We start from the raw sequence: 22,688 nt of genomic DNA on the forward strand, positions 1-22,688 counted from the left end.
CAGAAAAATATATAATACATCCAATTCAACTAAATAGGACAACTTATCCACTATTTATTCATCAATTAGTTTATCTGTCTTCTTCTAGGGTTGTCAACCCTGAGGTTAGTTGGCAGCATTTCTCCAACAGTTCCGGTCTTGTGCCAATCTCTTCAGTTCCATGTAAGACTGGCAGTCTAGTACCTACATTAGGTGCCCTATGTAGTCCAGCCTAGGCCAACCCCAACAATTTCGCCCCTCGACAGAACCCCTCAAGATAGTTGCTAGTAGACTCCTATCCCCAATTGTGTGTCCAATCCCGATGTTCCTTCTTTTCCTCATGTACTTTGTCAAGCATGGCATCTCTCCTGCTCTTCACAGTACTTCTTCATTGCTAACTCTGTCTAGGATATCTTCAACATTCTTCTGTAACACTATAACTCGGATACTTCAACTCTTCAACTGATTGTCACACCTAGTGTCCAGGACTCTCTTCCATAAAGGAACACACTCCACACACATCGACCAGTTATTTTCTTAGTTTCAGATTGACGTAATTAGACACAAAGAGCATCACTTTCTTACTGATGATGATGATGCTTGTTGTTTAAAGGGGCCTAACATCTAGGTCATCGGCCCCTAATAGTACGGAATGAGACGAAATGCAATGACTATTTAAAAGTCCAAAATTCATCCACTGACCAGAATACAAAACGTGATGATGAAAAGTGAATGGATGAATATGAATTTTAAAAAATCAGTGGATCTGACCTCCAATGCCTCACCTTCCCAGTAACTATATTACTGACCAAGGGACTGCTTTCAAAGCACAATCCTAAATCGATTATGCTTGTTGTCTAAAGGGGTTCAAAATTCAGGTAAACAGTCTCTCATAATGGTACTTATCACTAGTAAAGTACAACCATGGTATTTCTCAAGTTGCAGTACTAATCAAAAGTAGCGTAAACTCACGGTGTGTAAAAGTTTCAAACAAATTTATTAAAAAACCACCATTCCAATACTTTACAATCTTTAAGTTTAAGATACAAATATTACATATATGTTAAAATGGGACATGTTTCTCTTAGGCTTTGTAAGCATCTTCAGCCATACTTAATCTAAAGATAAGTCAGGGCCGTGAACTGGGTTCCTCATTAAAGTGTAATACATGCTTTAATACAAGATAAAACTCATAAAAATCTAGTCTATGGAGAAAGCGATGCTTAAAATGCAACTAAAATTCAATAATGAACTTGTCATAGTATTATATGTACAAGGAATGAATACTAGTGTTTGTATAAAAAAGTACAAGTTGGTTATTTGTAGAACGAGACATAGTCATAATGATCTGACATACATTTGGATTGTACAGACTATTTGATATTAATGAAGCGTAGATTAATTAAAATATCAAAAAATAAATCTTCGAATGTTGTTGATTGAGAATCAGGTAAGTAGAATTACAGTAGAGTTGTTAACTCCAAGTGGTTGCGTGGTAAGGTCAAAAGGCGCTTGAAGCATCAGTATAGAGGTGTTGTGTCTCCTTCTAGAATAATCTTTGTAATAGATTGTAATCGTGAGCTGTTTAGCGTAGATTCAATAAATAGGGTGTTCAATAAAGCCTTAGATGTGGAAGAATTCTCAATGTAGCGCGTGTTGAAAACTGAAATGTGTAAGAAAATAAATGTAAGTTTTGAAACATAGACAACATTCTATTAATGAGTGCAAGTTTAATAACGCTTACCGCTAGTGTTGACAGAGAGGTGACTAGCCTTGTTGGTGGTTTGAGACAATCTGGCAGTTGTTATTCTACTGCTACGTGTATTGTAGGGGTGTGTCTGTGAAGGCGGAGAATAAATCAGGAGAGGGGAGGTAGGCGGAGCATTGAGGACATTAGGAGTAGGTGGAGGGGGTGTGGCGTGAATAGGTGACTTGGGAGTGGCTACTACTGCGTTAGGGAAATTGCTGACATGTTTATAATTAAATATTTTCATAAAATTATTTGTATTTATGTTGAAGGCTGTGAGTAATTTAGGGATTTGTTCAATTAATGGGCTAGCTGTGTTCTATCTCCACTTTTCTTCATTTACTCTGAAAGGGTATTTTCTGAAGCACTAGAAGGAAAACAGAGAGGCATCATTGTTAATGGTATCATAATAAATAATCTATGATATGCAGATGATACTGTTCTGCTTGCAACAAGTACTGAAGATCTGCAGACATTACTAAACTGCATGGTCAAATACAGTGCTGCAGCAGGTCTGTGTTTAAACACAAAAAAGACCAAAGTAATGGTCATAAGCAAACACGTCATTCAACCTGTTAATTTGACAATAGCTGCCACATCACTGGAGCAAGTCCAACACTTTAAGTATCTCGGCAGCGTACTTGATCACGGCTGGATCATCATCATCATCATCATCATCATCATCATCATCATCAACGTTCCACTCCAGTCGCCCGGGTGTGGTTAACAAGCCTCCTCCACTCCTTTCTGTCCTTCCACATTTCCTGCTCCATTACTTCCGCTACATCCAGTCCAGCTTCTTTAAGGTCCTTCCAAATCTGGTCCATCCACCTTCTTCTCGGTCTTCCAACTGGTCTCTTTCTCTTAACTTCTCTTTCCAATTCCCTTCTTGCTACCCATTCTTTTTACACGTCCGAACCATCTCAGTCTTGCTTTCTGTATGTTCTGTACTAACGGTTCTATATTTATCTCTCCTCTGATTTTAATATTTTGAATTCTATCTCTTCTCGTCTTTTTAACCGATGTTCTTAAAAATTTCATTTCTACTGCTGAGAACAATGCTGTTGAAATTAAAGTGGGTAAGAAGGGCACTATACTCAACATTTTGGAGAACTGTTACATTCATTTAGAACAGTACTTTAACCCTAACCATAATATTAATGAAATAAATGAAAAATTGAATATTCTATTTGATATAATCATTCCTATATACACAAAGTAAAAACAGAAAAAAGACACGTCAATTCCCCTCCTCACACATCCCTCCTCCAACCCGTGCCATCATATACTATACTCTTGCTCCCTCTTAACAGTCAATCTGGTGTTGGTGACCATATCAGATGCACGCAACTTACGAAGAATACAGGGACATTCACTCCAAATCAAATTAAACAATAGATCACTACATCTGACGAAAAGAAATACCCATTCAAAATTATGATGTTCCCCTTCAAGCTATATAAATCAAGTTGCTCGTCTATACAGATAGAGATGCCAATTCCCAGATCAACTCAAGAACATTTGACTGCTGTAGGAGCGACAACATAGTTCGCCATCAACCACAACTGCTTCGATGTGCCATTTAGTCTCAAGTTTGGATGTGTTGTTTGGACTTCATGAATGTTTTAAATGAAGACTGTACAGGTCTTCCAATTGTAGCGTGGCTGAAGGTGGCCCAATATATATGGGGCTGAAACTAGTCCAAGTTTTATAAGACAATATACAAACTTATGGTATTGAATAGATGGACCCGTCTCTACCCTTTGATAGTGATCAGTTGTCAATACGGACCATAATGAAACTCATAACTTATGATAATTTGGCCATATCACTCAAAATGATAAATACAGACTCATTCAGCTTATCTTGCAAGGTAAAATTGAAGGAAGGAGAAGTAGAGGAAGAAGATCTAGGCTACGGAATCTATGAGAATCGTATGGGCTCAGTACCCCTACTCTATTCCGAGTTGCTAAGAACAAGAACCAGATCACCCTGTTGACAGCCGACATCCAATGAGGCTATGGTACAAGAAGAATAAAATCAGAAAGAGGAAGTCTTCCTGGAGGTTAAAAAATGTCAATTTTGAGCCATAATTCAAATCTCACTAGCATCTAAACAACAGATAAAGGTAATTAAATATTGTTCATATGAACCAATTAGGAGGCAGATCATTTCAATTACCTAATATGGGCAGCTATCAAGCAGATTATCTCTGCTTTTCATTGTAATTTCTACACGATACACACTTTCATGATCAAAGCATGTGAAGCATACCACAAATTAGAGATATAGGAGTCGATTATCTTGTTTCTGTCTCTTAAAATAACAATCATGAACTCCTTGCAACTACTCATATCAGATCAATGATAAATAGAAAAGAATTATAAAACTTTTCCAATGCTCATATTTTATAGACAAAACTTACTCTCAGCTGCATCATCAGGCTGCTCCAGATTGGTGGACTCAATCAGTTCGTTGATAAGTGTGTCAGGGTTGACTCGAGTGAGCTCTACACGCCCCTGTCCCTGCACTGCGCCACCTGTCACACAGCCCTCCTCTGCAGCTCTTTTCCGTCGCTCCATGGCTGCCTTAGCACGATCTAATGAGCCTGTCTCGCTCAGTCCAGATCCTGAACTGGGATTTCTGTAAATTAAAGAGACAGTTCTCAAACGAAGATGCTGATAGAGTTTTGGTGAAATATTCATCCATGCACCTTATATTTAGAGCGACAATTACACATCAACTAAGAGCCTGCTATATACCAGAGCTAATCCATAACCCATGCATCACATTATGACAATTTTGGAAGGAAAACAGTCAGTATTATGGCAACACCCTCAAGCACAGAGAAAGAAACGGGGAATACAATGCGGAACAAAAATGAACAACCAAGTGAAAATATAACATATTCTAACAGGACATCAAAAAAGCACATTTTAATGGCATATCCTCATAACAAAAGAGGTGGGGAGACTAGAATGAAAGAAGGTGGGTGGTGGTGGTGGTGGTGGTGGTGGTGGTGGCAGTATAAAATTGTAATGAACACACACAAATGATCTTGAACATAATCTGCACACTAAACTTCCTGCATTCATGGACCGCGCGTGTAGGCAGTGTTTGGACCGCACTTCTGAATTACTGATTTGTATTATTGTTTAATGCGTGCTCAATCTGATTAGGTGCACTGCTAATCTTTGCTTACTCTGCTAAGCATCAGACAGCACTACTGATATGTTGTGTAATGCTGCAGTTCAGCGTGGGAACAGTCATGAAGACCGCCTTCACCGTTCAGCTTGCTGGGAGCGGTCCTAACACCGCAACGCGCACAGAAATGTAAGTATATTTTTGAACTTAGGTTTACTGTTCCAAGTGGTGTTATATATTATTTCTGCTATAACAACATTCCTTTCAGAAAGTTTTAGTGACTAATGGAGGTGGATACTTCATTATGTATATAATTGCAGGTATGAAGTATTATAACAAAGCTTTGAAGATAACTTAATGGTCCACCTATTCAATACAATACAATCTGTCGTTCAGATTAAGTTACAACATATTTATTCAGTACTAGTTTCGACACTGATGTGCGTCATCTTCAGTGTGGGCCAACATATCCGTGATCTAAAACACACTTTTTCTGGTATAGATCGGGATATTGAGATAATGGAGTCTTTAAGTAAAGGTCCGTTGCAAGACGCTGCTGAATACTGTTACATACATTTGGACCAATATATTAATTCAAATTTAAATTTGAGCTATATTTCTGAAAAACCAAAAATACTGTTTGATTTCCTTATCACGTTTTTTAAAAACATTAAAGTTCCAAATATTAGCTCAGTTTTTCGCATCACGCACAACACTTTATCTCGTTATACGCTCACCCCACAATGCCCTCAAGATTCCCCTCATTCGATTGCCCCTCAACTCCTTCCCTCAGGCCCTCTCCCCATCTTCCTCGGCTCACGGCACGTCCTCGACTCAAGCTTGCCACAACGCTCAGTTCCTTCCACACATCAGATTATTCAACAGCGGTCCATGGTGAGTCTCATAGATTAATAAACACGATACGCTTTTTCTCCTTCAGCACTCCACTCCCTCAACACATTTCTCCAAGTTATTTTTTCTTTATACTACAGGTCCCGCATTGAACTGGGAAATGTTGTTCGTTTAACATCTTAAGGACCTCACAGACATGTTACAACATTAAGCCAGTGGAAATAGACACACGCAACTGTTCACAGCTGTGTTTTTAAGACTGTTTTTATCTTTCATAGAATCATTACTTATATTCAGAACAAAGCATAACAAGTTCTTAACATTTCAGCGTCGACGTGTACATTTGCTTTTTTTCGTGATAAACTGCTGAAATGCGATATACATTTTTCAGCTTGTTGTGGGCTACGGAAGTTCGTAATTTCATTCGTAGATGATAATCAAAGACATAATTTATGTTGAAAGTTACTATTTTTGTGTCCCCCCATTGGAGTGACATATGGTTATTAGGTTGACTATGCAACAGAGAAAGCGCACGTCACCCCTACAGGGGTGACAGCCTTCTTACCTTTGTTGTTGTGGAACACTATGCTCCGTGTTGTGAGCTGTTGATTTACGCGCCTTTCAACGAGTTCCTTGTAATTTACAGTTTTGTGACAAGAATTTAATTCATGTTATGTGTTTCTGTGTTCAGTAAGCCATGATTACCGATAGAGAGATAAAAGAACAGCTTGAAAAGGGTTCGAATGTTCAATCAAGAGATGTTGACATTTAGGACTTGCAATGTGATGCCACATTTTCCGAGTCGGAATTCGACAGTAGTTTGTGTAGTGAGGACACTAGCAAAGATTCCGATGCTGCATCGGGCAATGATTCAAGCAAATCACCAGCCAGTGTCAGCCTCTGTAGCGTAACGGTTAGCGTTATTAGCTTCCGTCCTCGGGGGCCCGGGTTCGATTTCCGGTACTGCCACAAATTTAAGAATGACAGGAGGGCTGGTATGTGGTTGAAATGGTACATGCAGCTCATCTCCAATGCGGGTGTGCCTGGGAAGAGCTGCACCACCTCAGGATGAGGACACGAGTTTACGTTTACCAGCCGGTGACAATTACTGGGGAACATTCTCAGGTTTGCAGAAACATTTTTATTCACACGTAGCCCCGGTTTACAATTTCATCCGAGTGCTAAATCTCAACCAGTATGTAAGAATAAAGCAATAATAAACTCCAATCCACATTATTTTCCTTGTCATTAATAATTGAATTCTGATGGTTGCGTATGTCACTCCATATGGGGTGACAAATGTCAGAGAAATTCCACTGTCTGTTGGGCAATGCACAGCATGGTGAGAAAGGAATGGGCACTGCGCTGCACTGTATGAACACCTTATATGAACAAGCAATGCAATACAACAGCGAATGGTAGCGCTAGTTTCGTGCGACAGCCTAAAGTTGAGAGGCCTGGACACACTACCGTGTCACCCCATGAGGGGTGACATACTATATTTTGTATGAGGCTCCGTCACCCCACATGGGGTGACATCATCTTCAAGTGTTAAAGAAAAATCTACTTTTATCTAATATCAAGTTGTGACTAAAAGTTAACCCAGGACACCCTAGTTCTCAACTTGGAAGATGTTCAGTTCACAATGTGTTACATTCGACTCTCAAGAACTTACTTGTTGAAAATGAAAATAAACATAGTCATTATTGTCAATTTATTTAGGAACTTTTCATTTTAAGAGTATTGTTATAGTGATATGTAACTTGTATTTTATATTGTGTATATGTAATTTTTGTATGATTGCCCATTTCCACGATCGGCCGAAGATGACGCACATCAGTGTTGAAACTAGTACCAAATAAATAATATATTGTAACTTTATCTGAACAACAAGTTGTATTGTATTAAATAGGTGGACCATTCAGTTATCTTCAAAGCTTTGTTATTCTGAGTTCAATATGGACCCAAAATGAAGTTTATAACTTTCAATGTGAAGTATTATACTTACCGTATATAAATACAGTAATCTGTTTTTATTTTATTTTTTTGCTACAGGGATCAAAGAAGATACATTCAACCTGATGACATCTGACAGTGTCTTATGGAACTTTTGGAGCAAGACAGAGAAGTCAGTGACTGTGATTTTGAAAGTGACATCGATTTTGAAGGAGAAGGGGTGGTAAATGACGATCATTCTAGTGACTCGGCACAATCTATCACGAATGATATTCCAATGGAAGAGGACATGGGGTACAACGACGTCAGATTTTATATTGCGAAAGTACTCCTGTGGTTCTGAATAATTATAGAACCCGTTCAAAAAATATCGTGAAGACGTTTCCCAGGCCAAAAGCACGTGCACGAAACACTCCAACAGTGATTGATGCTTTGGCACTTCTGGGGGCATTATTTGTTATTGCAACTAAAAAAGACAATTGTGCAGATTCTTTAGAGCGCTTTGGTCATGAGACAGTACTGGAATGATAATCCTGAGAGCAAATTTTAGCTCCAGCCACTTTCTGTTTTTGATGAGATGTTTGCGTTTTGATGATGTAAGTACTAGAAAGGTACAAACTGTGACAGACAGATTAGCAGCCATCAGAAAATTCCATTTGAAGTTTGTTGCTAATTGTCAGGCTTCCTACTCTCCAGGGGAGTTTGTAACAATTGACGAGATGTTTGTAACTCTTCGTGGACGCTGTGGATTTATCCAGTATATGCCTCTAAAACCAGCTGCTCAAATTCTATGCTCTGTACGACAGTAGGACATTTTACACGTTCAATTCGGAACTTTACTGTGGCAAACAAGCCGAAGGTCCTTACAGTTGTTCCAACAAACCGATGGACATCGTCAAAAGACTAACTGACCCAATAAAGAATTCACATAGGAATGTTACCACTGATAATTACTATAGTAGCATTCCATTGGCCGAATTCCTATTGGAGCAAGGGCTGACATTCATCAGGACACTTAGGGGGGGAAAAAAAAGAAAAAAGAAAGGGAAATTTCTCCCGAATTTCTAATGGACAAATCTCGCCAGGTTGGCTCTAGCATGTTTAGATTCCAGTCTGATATAACACTAGTGTCCTATGTGACAAAAAAGAAGACAGTTGTCCTTCTATCAACTATGCATGACACAGGTGAAATCAATCCCACAACTAATAAGCCATTCGTCATCGTTGACTATAATGGGACCAAGGATGGCACAGATACTGTTGATCAGATGTGTTCTACATATACAACAGCAGGGAAAACCAGGTGATGGCCTCTTGTAGTGTTTCTCTGTGAACTCGATATTGCAGGAATAAACTCGTACAAGATATTTCTGGCCAACAGCCCATCAAAGGATTGTGTGAGAAGGATATATATCACTGAATTGGGACTGAGTCTGATGGAGGTAAATCTCCAAGAAAGAGCTCATCTTGTGTCCCTTCCAAGTGATTTACGGGTATTCTTATCAAAGTTTTATGAAGCCAAAGAGACTATGAAGTGTGGATCATAAAAGAAAATCTGCTTCTTTTGTGGAACGCACAAAAATACAAAGACTGGTGTTACCTGTGACCTACGTCATTGAAATGTGTGCCGCAATCATAGTCGGCATAAGGTTACCTGTGAAAAGTGCAGTTAAGAAGCTGAAGATGAAAACTAAATTTGCTTCATTTCACTGGGAACAGTAATCCACTATCTGATTTCAAATCTATGTACAGCAGTCCCATATTTAAATTTTTTGACTTACATTTGTGTGTTCTCTAAAACATGTTCAATTTCATAAAGTGTGTATGTTTTTGCCTTTTTACAATAAACATTACATCTTCCAATTATTTAAATAAATGTTCTTAACCTAAAATTGATAAAATGCACATAATGTTCGAGAAAGTTGGCAAACTACATTGTGCAATCCAAACACCGCCGCACGCATAGTAATGTGATACCGAGTGACGCACGCAGTTCAGGGTTAAATAAGAGAAAATGCAATTTTTGTTTTGAAGTAGGTTTCTAATTCTCATCCTGTAGCCTCCATCTATCACGCTAAGTCCTAAATCTTCAATGAAATGTTCAACACTCACTCACTGGTTAACCATCAACTAGTGCAGTGGACTTGGATAACGTAAATGGTGTGGTGTGGGTCAAACTGACTCCTATAATTTATACTGTTTTATTTGTACAGTAAAAGTTAAATCACAATGCAAGTGATTTTTGACAAATTTCATCTTAAGTAATAGACATGTTCCTTCATAACTACTGATTATAAAATACAGTCCACAAAACATACTCACTTAATATCCCTAAAAAAGAAACAAAATATATCTGATGTTTCTTCTGTATTTTATATTTTAAAAAAAGGCTGTTTCCTCGAGTGTAAGTTTTCTGATATTGAAAATTACTGGATTAAAGCCACTATATTTATTTAATGATGCCGAGCTTTCAGTCAAATTGCATTAGCCTTCATCAGGGCATGTCAAGTTCTGTTTCCGACAGTGAGCAAAGAAATTCAAAGAAACGTGGAAGTCATGACCGTACTATCCACGGCCTACCCCACTAATTGGACTTAAGGATCGTTGTGCTGTGATCCATCGCCCTTTGTCGATGGTTTCATGAGTGCGTCCCGCTGTTCCATGGTGGTGTTATGCATGTATTTCTGCAGTACAGGTCTCCATGTATTTGATAACTTGAAGCCGTGTTCCCTGTTGATGTTATTTGGGCGCAGCTCTATCTCTATGGCTTCTCTTATGAGTCGACCATAGAAGTCTTTTACAGGCACGATGACCTTCGCCCGGTCAAAGAGGATTTCATGGTCTGTACTGTAGAAATGTTCTGCTATGGCAGTCTGGCTTATGGCATTCTCCGTGGAGGATGAAAGAGCAACATTCTTTACTGACCGAATGTGTTCTTTCACCCTGGTGCTGACAAGCCTTTTTGTCATGCCAATATATGAGCAACCACAACCACATGGAACTTCATACACGCCCGGTGTTTCAAGATGTGGTTTTTCTTTGAATGGTCGAAACAGGGATTTGAGCTTCCGGTCTGTGGTGAAAACTGGAATTATATTGTGCTTCCTAAGAATGCGCCCTATTCTGTCAGTTATACCTACCACATAAGGAAGGAATACTTTCTTCTTTTTACTGTAGTCCTGGTTGGTACTATCCCTGTTAGGCTCTTTGATCTTCACAGCTCGTGCTATGTCTCCTGACGTATAGCCGTTTTTCTTCGTGGATGTTGTCAGTTCTCTTAATGCACTTAAGTGGTTATCAGCGTCTGCAACGTTATTCACCCTAGTAAATAACGTTTGAAGGAGAGCTGCTTTTTGGCACGTGTGGTGATGTGAGAACTTATGAAGGTATCTTACAGAATGTGTAGGTTTCTTGTACATTGCATGGCCTAGTGTACCATCATTCTTCTTGTATACTAGCACATCAAGAAAAGGTAATTTACCTTCATTTTCTACTTCCATCGTGAATTTGATCTTACTGTTAATGGAATTTAGGTGTTCCAAAAATTCATTTAATGTTTCCCTTCCATGAGGCCAGACCCAAAATGTATCATCCACGTAACAATAGAATCACCGAGGTTTCAATGGCGCTGCAGTTAATGCAGCAGACTCAAAATGTTCCATAAAAATATTAGCAGCCACTGGTGACAGAGGTGAACCCATTGCTGCTCCTTCTATCTGTTCGTAATAATCCCCTTTGTAGTAGAAGTAAGTAGATTTTAAACAAACTGCTGCCAGATTGGTCAAGTCCTCAGACAGGTATTGTCTGATGTAAGTAAGCATTTCTTCTACTGGTATATAAGTAAAAAGTGATGTAACATCAAAGCTTACCAGGTTGTCACCTTCGTCCACTCGTAGCTCACGTAACTTCTGCAAGAAGAGTTTCGAATCTTTAACGTGATGTTCTATCTTCCCTGTTTCTGGCTGTAACAGTGATGAAATATAGCAGGCTAACTCATGGGTCGCAGAACCAATGGCACTCACGATTGGTCTTAGTGGCACGTCATTCTTGTGTATTTTCTGGAGGCCATAAATAACTGGAGGTACCGGGTCTGAATTTAGTTAAGGTCTTCTGCAAGTGTTCTGGAAGTGTTGAGCTCTTCACTAGTCGGGTGACTTGTGTATTAATTTTCTTGGTGGGATTTCTTACTTTCTTATATGTTTCTTCTTCTAGTAGGCTGTTCATTTTTGTTTTGTAATCATTAGCTTCTTTTTCACCTTTGGTCAGGTTTTGATGTGGTGGCTTTGCTTTTTTTCAGCACGTAAGATACATCTTGACGAATTTCTTCCGCCTTGTTTAACGGTAAATCTCTGATGGCACACTCTACCCCACAGACAATCTTCTCTACTGGGATTCTTCTCGGTGCCACAGCGAAGTGAAAACCTTTCTTTAGCACTGATATTGAGTTTTGGTTTAGTACTTTATCAGACATATTTACTATGACCTTGTTATAATCTAATTCCGGTGGTTTGTGTTGGACGATTTTCTGAATTTTTTTTTCTTGATTTGCTCTACTATACTCTTTCACGTTCGGCCTGCTCAAATGTTATCCTGTCTACCAAGGCCCAATGTTCACTATGCAAGTTAATGCTAATCTCCATGAAAAGACTGAGTGTAATTCTATTGTACTTATCCAAATCCCTCCTAGTTTGTTGAATTTGATTTTGCAGCAAACATCTGCTGGTTTTCACCAGAATATTCTTGGCTCTATTAAATACATATAGTGGCTTTAATCCAGTATTCATTCATTTATTTACATTAATACTATGAGCCACAAAAACATGAATTTAAAAGAAATGACCAAATGAATTATAACCAATGGATTTTACCAAAAGCAAAGCCCCTTCTTCTACAACAGTGCTCGAGTGTGGTCATGTTTTATGCACAGAGTCACAGATCACTTTATTTTAATATTTTAATTAAATTCTTCAGCTTCTGAGTGATGTAGTGGAATAGTCTGCTTGAAATTTCCACTCATTTTCAAGAAAAATAATGACCATAACATTTAAAACATACAATAAAGAAAATAGGTCACAAAAGCTCCAAAATTAATAATCTATATAGGCCTATATTGACTGAATGACTGATTCATCATTGCCGAGCCAAAACTACTGGACATAAAGAAATGAAATTTTGGGGATACATTTATAGTAGGGTGTAGGTGCTCACCAAGGGAGGATTATTGGATATCCCATCGCGAAAGGGGTGAAAAGGGGGGGGCGGCTTGAATTATTTAAATGAGGATATCTATATCTCAAAAACTTACAATTTTACGTAAGTAAAAATTGGTATTTGGAATCTCTTTTAAAAATGAAGAAATGTCAATTTTTTTGTTTTTAGAAAATCCCATTGGGGGATGAAAAAAGGGTTGATGATAATGATGCTTGTTGTTTAAAGAGGCCTAACATCTAGGTAATCGGCCCCTAATGGTACGAAATGAGACTAAATGAAATGACAAATTAAAAGCCCAACAACATCCACCGACCACAGTTCAAAACACGATGGATGGATGGGATGGGATGAGATGGGATGAATGGGATGGGATGGATTGGATGGGATGAATGGGATGGGATGGATTGGATGGGATGGATGTGAATTTAAAAACGGTCAGTGGAACTGACCCACAGTGCCTCACATGCACAGAAGCTGGTGTAGAACAATAGTATTACTGACCAAGGGACAGCTTCTAAAGCACAATACTGAATCGATGATACTTGTAGTCGAAAGGAGTCCAAAATCCAAGTCAGCGGCCCCTCACAATAGTACTTATCACTAGGAAAGTAGAACCATGTTATTTGTCATGTTGCTGTACTAATCAAGAGTAGTGTAGACTCGCGGTATTCCACAGATTATGGTACTACTCACAGGTAATGAAATTCGCACATGTATTACAGACCTACCTTGTTTCGCACACAGTGGCGCGATTTACAGGCAATGCAAACCTATGGTGTTCAATACATAAGGGTACTAACCACCGGGACTCATACTATCCCATGGTGTTCCTCATATAGTGGTTACTAATCATAAGCAAGCCAGAACCAAGGGTTCCCTCATCCCATGGCGTCGCTCATTTAGTGCTACGAATCACAGGTAATGTAAAAGCCGCTGCGTTCTCGGTTGCTACTAATCGCAAACCTATTTCGTACCCAACATAGTGGTATTACGAGCAAGTAAAAGTGACCCATGGTGTTCTCCGCACGGTGGTACTAATCACAAGTAGTTTCATGGTTCTAATTTGATCATCCCTTGGTCGCCTCTTATGACAGGCAGGGGATATCGTGGGTGTATTCTTCGTCTGCGTCCCCCACCCACAGGGGGTTGTGTGTTTGGTCCGCAAGAGGTATTTTATTTCCTAAGTCCGCCGGCAAGCTGGTTAGGACCCCCCTATCCGCCACCTAGGACGCACCACGTGGGAGTATCACCTCTACCCCTGCTACGCCAACGTAGTAGGTTCGTGGAAGGAAAAAAGGGGAAAAGGGGTTGAACACCTTTTATGAGGAGACGTCTCAAAAACTGAAGATTGTACAGACATGAAAATTGGTATTTGTAATCTTCTTTGAAAATAAAGAAACATGTATTTTTGTGTCTTTGGATAATCCAATGAATAGGGGGTGAACAGGAGTGACAAACAGGGTGAATTTTAAAAAAGCCTATATCTGCAAATTATCTCAGACAAATAATGTATTACAGATTTGAAAACTGGTATTTTTTTTTTTGGAAAATCCACTTAAGGGGAACTGAAAAAGGGGGTGGAAAATTAACATATCTACAGAGTATCTCAAAAACTTAACATGTTGCAGACGTGAAAATTGGTATTTGGAATCTACATTAAAAATAAGGAAACACGTATTCTTTGGTTTTCGGGAAAAACCCTTAACAGGGCAAGGGGGGGGGGGGGGTAAAGGAATTGAAAAATTAGTCTTATTTGTATGATAATGTATGCATATATACCAAACAATCTAAAGATGTTACAAACGTCAAAACTGGTATTTAGAATCACCTTTAAAAATACAGAAACACGCATTTAGGCAGGGAGGGGGGTCAACTTGGTAGGGGGGATGAAAACTGAGATGAATTCCTTTTACGAGGATACATATATCTCAAAAACTGAAGATGTTAGAGGCATGACCATTTGTATTTGGAATCTTCTTTCAAAGTAAAGGAACATGTGTTCTTTTGTCTTTCGAAAATCCACTTAAGGGGTTGAATGAATTGAAAAATTAGTTGAATTCTTTGTATGAGGATACTTATATCTCAAAAGCTAAATATGTTAAAGACGTGAAAATTGGTATTTGGAATCTGCTTTAAAAATAAAGAAATACACACTTTTGGGGTGGGAGTGTGGGGTTGAAAATAAGTAAGTAAGGAGTTGAAATATGTTTATGAGGATACTTTATCTTAAAAACTGAAGCTGTTACAAACATGAAAGTTGGTATGTTGAATTTCCTTTCAAAATAAAGAAACATGTATTTTTTGTTTTCAGAAAGTCCACTGAAATGAAATGGCGTATGGCTTTTAGTGCCGGGAGTGTCCGAGGACATGTTCGGCTTGCCAGGTGCAAGTCTTTATGATTTGACGCCCGTAGGCGACCTGTGAGTCGTGATGAGGATGAAATGATGAAGACAACACATACACCCAGCCCCCGTGCCAGAGAAATTAACCAATGATGGTTAAAATTCCTGACCCAGCCAGGAATCGAACCCGGGACCCCTGTGACCAAAGGCCAGCATGCTAACCATTTAGCCATGGAGCCAGACTGGAAAGTCCACTTAAGGCGGGAGAGGGATGGAAAGAAGTCAAAAAGAAGAAGTTGAATTATTCTTATGAGTATACATTTATCTCAAAAACTGAAGGGGTTACAGACGTACAGACATGAAAACTGGTATTTGGAATCTCCTTAAAAATAATAAAACACATATTTTTTCCAGAAAATCCAGTTAAGAGGCTGAAAAGAATTGGAAAAAGCAGGTGAATTTTTAAAATGAGTACCGGTATATCTACATTATATGTCAAAAACTTGGTATTTGGAAAGTCCTTTAAAAATACAGGAACATGCACATTTTTGTTTTCGGAGAACGCACTTAACGAGGGGGGGGGGGGGGGTGAAAAAAAGGTGAAAAGTAGTTAGATTATTTTTTATGAGGATACTTATATCTTAAAGACTGAAGATGTTACAGACATGAAAAATGGTTATTTGGTATCTCCTTTAAAAATAGAGAAAAACATTTTCAGAAAATACACTTGGGTGGGAGTGGGGGAAGGACTGATCAAGGGGTTGAATTCTTTTTATGGGGATACCTATATATATCTCAAAAACTGAAGATGTTACAGATGTGGGAATAGGTATTTGGAAACTCCTTTAAAAATAAAAAAGCATGTACTTATTTTTTTGACTTGAGAGAGGACTGTTTCTCACATTTACAGTTCTACAGTATGTTGCATGGTCATCTTACGCCTCAAAAGGTAATACCACAAACATGGGTTACAAAGAATTTCTGGGGTAAATGAAACTCAATTTCTGGGTGAGTTTTTATACTTTAGGAATTTTCAGATAATGTTTTAGTACAATGCCGAGGAACGATTACTTTGATCAAATTATAAAATCCACGCTAGCGAAGTCGCGGGTAATTGCTAGTTACAATAATAAAATAAAATTAAGGTATGAACAGAATAAGACATACTTAGTGTGGTATGGGTCAAAATGGTCAATTCATGCTATAGACAAAGAACCATATGGTGCAGCAATCAACTATCCATTGGCCTTTAGAGGAAAGGAAGAGATATGGCAGCTACTAGAAATTAGGGCATTCTGCCAGGAAAAGCGCAAAACAGAGTGGAAAATAGGTGCACTGTGGCAATCTAACCTGCACCACACTAGTCTGAGATTAAACTGCAAGTGATAACTTGCAATTATTTACTTTCTCTCTGTTTATTGATTTCACCATGAGTACCAGCAGTAGCAACAAAAGAAATCTTAAATGCACAGTTCTTCTTTCCCACATTACATATTTTATTCTTTAACATAGTTTAAGATCAGCAATTTACAGGGAAAAGGATGATCAACAGTAAAGAAGAAAAAATGATATGATCTAAAGATTTTTGTGGAAGAAGGAGAAGAAGAAGACCACCACCATGAATCTGCACGTAGGCTGGGTGGAGTATGCAAAGAGAAAGAAAACTGGAGAGAGAGCAAAAAAAAAAAAAGAAAGTTACCAGATGTTGAGACAGTATTATTTCTTCAACAGAGGCATAAAACCATTCATTAATTTTCACTAGCAGTTTCCCGCTGGCTCCGCCCGCAATGTACAATGTTTGGTGTTGTTCGTTACTATCCTCACGGATGTATTTGCAAAGTTCCGACTTAATGAAATAAAGCACATGATCTGCTGTGGTAATAGAATGTAATATTGTGTCAAGAAAACACTTGAAAATACATCACACAAAGAAATTGAATTAAACGTTCCTTGGAACAACATTACACGCCGAACTATTAAAAAGTCCTTCAAAGATTTTCCTCATGGAGACAAATGTACTCATAACTTTTCTCAGAATCTATCAATTTAAGTAGTTATTACCTCAAAAGAAAGCGCTGATCCACTGAGTGTTTTTAGACCAAAACGAACTGCGTACCTCAATTAGAACGAAAGATATGATTGGTTCAATGAGAAAAAAAAAAATGTTGAAGAAATGGGACGTCAAATTGAATGTGCACTCATAACTTTCCTCAGAATTAACCAATTTGAATAGTTAAGAGCTGAAATGAAGGATCTTGATCAACTGAGTGTTCTTAGGTCAAAACGAACTCCGTACCTCAATTAGAGCCAAAGATATGATAGCTTCAAAGAGACAAAAAATTGAAAAAATCAAATAATTTGAGGAAGGCGAAAGTTAAGTGATTTAAGTACCTGATGACAAATCTGTGCATGAATACCATTCAGTTTTTAAAAAAATGAAGGAAATCAACTGGATAGAATGGCCATACTGACTGACTTTAGTTTTCATCAATTTTTTAAATATATAGATTAGAGACTGTAGGTCTGTAATCCTGTAAATTAAGTACTTCCCTACGTAGTCTACTTTTCTTTCAGAGCTCTTATGTAGAAATCATTAATCTGATCAGTTTTCCTCTGAGTCTCTTAACTCTCCATGGCAGAGCCCACTGGTCTTCTAGAAGACGACAACCATCCCAAACTGGTTCACATACATAGCTTTATGTAAAATTAGCCTTCTACATTGGGATGCCCTTCTGTCATTCCCCAGCCCCATTCATACCTGCAATAATTCCAGTTACCTTTATGTCAGTTACCTCCAGCTTATGCATAGGATATCTCTATTTTTAGTTTTTTTTTTGCTAGCGGCTTAATGTCGCACTGACATAGATAGGTCTTATGGCGACAATGGGGTAGGAAAGGTCTAAGAGTTGGAAGGAAGCAGCCATTGCCTTAATTAAGGTACAGCCCCAGCATTTGATGGTGTGAAAATGGGAAACCACGGATAACCATCTTCAGGGCTGCCAATAGTGGGATTCGAACCCACTATCTCCTGGATGCAAGCTCACAGCTGCGCGCCCCTAACTGCACCACCAACTCGCCCGGTATCTCTAATCTAGCTTTCATTCCTGCACAGTATGTTTGGCCTGAAAAAGGAGTGATGCAAGAATACTTTCCTTTTATTGGCAAGCTAAACTGCTCAAAAAAAGTTTTGCATCACAGATTTATTATAACAAAAATACCATAACAAGACATTTCCCTTTTATGTAGGAATGCCACAAATGTATGTTTTACAAAACAACACTAATATTGCAAACCATTCAAATTCGATCGTAACAATAAGCTGTTTATTTGTTTGGAAACAACATTGTTATCTTCTCTTTTCTTGTCACTCTCCGCTTGGATCAATACCGTGTGTGACCTCCTTGAGAACTCCCACGATCCCTAATGCGCTGGGGCATACTGAGAATGAGATTATCCAGTTGCTCATGTGGCAATCTTTTCCCTTCTTTCTGTTCAGCCCATATCGGCTCCTGTACATTGTTGCATTGTTGATGGCGTGCTCCATCTAGTTCAGGTCTAAGCTTACTGCTGGCCAATTCTTTTTTTGAATACCTGCTTGCTCACTGTATTAATGATACTCTTGCATGGTATGCATAGGTATTATCATCCACCAGCAGAAACATTTCTCCAAATGCCTCATCAGCAAGGGTGCACAACAGTCTAAAGTACATCTGTGTCGTACCGCCGAGCAATCATTGTGTCTTTCCTGGAACTAATGCCATTCGAAGTCCAAGCACATTTCCTGTCCAGACCAGGATTTCTCCCCACAGTATGTACGTACGTCTTGCACAACACGGTGCAATGCTTGTGCACCTTACCTTCTCCACATCATCAACCTTCTGGAATCCGGCTAAAACAAATCCCCACTTCATCAGTGATCAGAACATGGCATCATTCTTCAGCTATCCACTCTTGATGATCCTGATCCCATTGCAGATATTTTTGCCGATACTGTCTGTTGTGACGCGGGCATTTGATAGGTCTCCTAGATCTAAGGCCTCCCCCTTGAAGACAGCTGTGCACGGTCTGGTCCAAGATTTGTACACCCAAAGCTGCTCAGCACTCGTTTGTTGTACGACACCACCGACACCACTTTGCACAAAAGTAACGAGCCTAACAGGTTGAAACTTGGTTATTATGTGCCATGGCATGATCCGATCACTTTTGTGGTCAAGCCCTCACTAACAATCTCCACATTGCTGAATGAAAACAAGCTGACATTTGCCTGTCACAAAGATAGCACACCAAACATGAACTACAGTTAAGTGGAACACACAAATTCCTACAAAAGCACTAGACAAATATGTCAACATTATTATAGAAATGCATTCCGAGTAATAACTTTGAAACATTCAAGATATTTCCTTCAACGCAAAACTTTTTTGAGTGGTTTACTTTCCTTTTAACAGAACCATAACAGCAAACTCATTACACGAGCTCTACTATACCTAGATCTTTCCTCCACTACATCTTTTAGGAGAAAACAATGCTATTAGAATACAAAGCTTTCATTAAATCTTTCAAACCAATGAAAGTCTCAATCATAGTTGAATGACATGAACATTATTTTTAAAGCCCATGATTAACAAAGTTGCAGTTATAACCCACTGCTTTAAGCATTTGACTATTAGTGGAACTTTGGGCAGACTCCGTTTTGTTCTTAACCAGTGGTAGGATGTAAAGGAGAAGGCATATAAGTCTCTGGTAAGACCCCAACTAGAGTATGGTTCCAGTGTAAGGGACCCTCACCAGGATATTTGATTCGAGAACTGGAAAAAACCCAAAGAAAAGTAGCTCGATTTGTTCTGGGTGATTTCCGACAAAAGAGTAGCATTACAAAAATGTTGCAATGTGTGCTGAAAAGACTTGGGAGAAAGAAGACGAGCTGCTCGACTAAGGTGTATGTTACAAGTAATGAAAATCATTGCGAATCCGTATTGAAAGTAATCTTATGATAAACTAGCAAGATACCCGTGCTTCGCTACGGTATTATACTGAAATTTAGAATTGAATGCTTATTGTTTTATATATAATCCGCCGAAATTCGCGATCTGACTCGTTTTCTGAGAGAATCCGCCAAAATTCGTGATCTGACTCGTTTTCTAATAGATTATGGCAAGTTTCCTCCCATTTTTCAATCTTTCTTTCCAGCAATAGATTTCGTACTTCCCGTGCTAAGTCCAGGTATTCCACCCGGTCAGTTGGGTCCATAATCTTTGCCATCTTTTCCTATAAGCATCTTTAATATGGGTCAAATCCTTCAGGAGATCCAGCGTGGTGTCGTCTTGGGTGCCTTGGCGATACTGAACCCGCGGCCGGACTGCATTCTTTGTCATTACCCGTCCAGGAACCGTTTTCAGAACGGTCCGCACATTTGACGACGGTCCAGAACATTATTATTATTATTATTATTATTATTATTATTATTATTATTATTATTATTATTATTATTATTATAGATGTTCTGGACCCCACAGCAAGATGCAAGACCGCTACTTGGCGGTAAATTACATCTGCTGCCATTGTCATTGTTGAAAATGTGACCAACACCATTGTCGCGCGTAGGCAAGTGTGCTGGATTTCCAGTCTGCCGTGGGATTTCTGGCCATACGAATGATATACTTCCGTGCATTATTGACCTTATTATGGAGGTGAAAAATTGGACAGTTAATCTCATTCCTATCGTTTATTTCAAATGTGTTTAAATTTTTATTTATATGCCAGGAGAATCTACTGTAATCTAAGAACGTTCTCCGAAGGAAAAGATGGCTCTTGAAAACGAACCCAGGAAAGATTAAAAATGATCGATTTATGATCAGAATAAGTACATCGAAAATCTACAGCCTGTTTCCAGTCATTCGACAGGGTCAGGAATGGAATGAATAAAGCCCCCATATAGCGGCGAAAATAGGAATTGTGCCGGCAGCCGAAACCTGTCGCACTCGTCTGAGGCAATGATTAATGGATGACAAATGAAATGAAATTATATTGGACAGTGCTGTTGGAGTGAATGATGCCAGGGAAAACCGGAGTATCCGGAGAAAAACCTGTCCCGCCTATGTTTTGTCCAGCACGAATGTCACATGGAGAGACCGGAACCACGGAACCCAGTTGTGAGAGGCCGGCGCGCTGCCGCCTGAGCAACGGAGGCCCCTTATAAGTACATTATGAACAGTAAAATCAATTGGTCTCACCTCGTTTTACACCCCACCGCCGTTAAGTTTATTTAGCCAACACCCTCCCCCCCCCCCTCAAAAACCTAAAAGATGGCGTGTTTCTTTATGTTAAAGGAGATTCCAAACATTAATGTTCACGTCTATTACCTCCAGTTTTGAGATTAAAATAATTAACTTTTTTTTCACTTTCACACTACTACCCCCCCCCCCCCTAAGTAAATTTCCGGCAAAAAGTACTTGTTTCTTTAATAGTAAAGGATCTTCTAAATACGAATTATCACGACTGTAACTCTGTAACTTCTTCAGTTTTTTTATTTATGTGTCCTCATGAAAGGAATTCATCTCCTTGTCACTCTCGCCCCCAAGGTGATTTGACCCCCAAAACGCGTTTTTCTTTGTTTTTAAAGGAGATCAAATACAAATTTTCACGTCTGTAACATCTTCTTTTTTGAGATAACAGTAGCCTAAAAAAAATTCAACACTATTTTCAGTCGCTTTACCCCCCCTCCACCCAAGGGGTATTTCTGAAAACTAAAAATACACGTTCCTTTATTTTTAATCGACTTAAAAAATACCATTTTTCACTTCTGTAACATGTTCAGGTTTTTTTTTTTTTTTTTTGAGATATACTGTATAAATTCTCATTTCAAAATTTCACCCCCTTTTCAGTTCCCCTTAAGAGGAGTTTCCAAAAACAAATCACCTATATATCTTTACATTTACAGGAGATTCCAAATACCACTTTTTACGTCTGTATCATTCTATGTTTCTCAGATATTCTGTAGATATAGTCTTTCAAAAAATTCACCCCAATATGTCACTCCTGTTTAACCGCCATTAATTGGAATTTCCAAAAAAATACGTGTTTCTTTATTTTCAAAGGAGATCCCATATACAAATTTTCAGTTCTGTAATATCTTCAGTTTCTGAGATATATGTATCCTCATTAAAGGCATTCAACCCATTATTCACCCTTTTACACCCCTCCTATTCGGATTTACAGAAAACAAAAAATACGTGTTCCTTTATTTTTAAAAGAGATTCTAAATATCAATTTTTATATGTGCAAACTTTTAAAGTTTTGAAATATAGATACACTCATTTTAAAAATTTACCCCCCTTTTCCCCCTCCCATTAATTGGATTTTCCAAAAACAAAAAACAAAAATATGTGTTTATTTTTAAAAGAGATCAAAAGTACCAATTTTCAGGTCTGTAATATCTACAGTTTCTGAGATATAAG

General features: G+C 38.6%; 1 protein-coding gene across 8 annotated transcripts in view; it reads right to left on the minus strand.

The window, feature by feature from the left end:
* LOC136858482 (early estrogen-induced gene 1 protein) overlaps nt 1–22,688 on the minus strand; it is a 611,382-nt gene that overhangs the window by 4,842 nt on the left and 583,852 nt on the right. For all 8 annotated transcript variants that reach the window (XM_068225564.1, XM_067138049.2, XM_067138054.2 and 5 more), the window contains one exon: nt 4,152–4,369. In XM_068225564.1, coding sequence (XP_068081665.1) covers nt 4,152–4,369 — 218 coding nt within the window. The remainder of the gene's footprint in view (nt 1–4,151; nt 4,370–22,688) is intronic.

The sequence above is a fragment of the Anabrus simplex genome, chromosome 1, assembly GCF_040414725.1.
Source record: "Anabrus simplex isolate iqAnaSimp1 chromosome 1, ASM4041472v1, whole genome shotgun sequence".
In the NCBI taxonomy this organism is placed as follows: domain Eukaryota; kingdom Metazoa; phylum Arthropoda; class Insecta; order Orthoptera; family Tettigoniidae; genus Anabrus; species Anabrus simplex.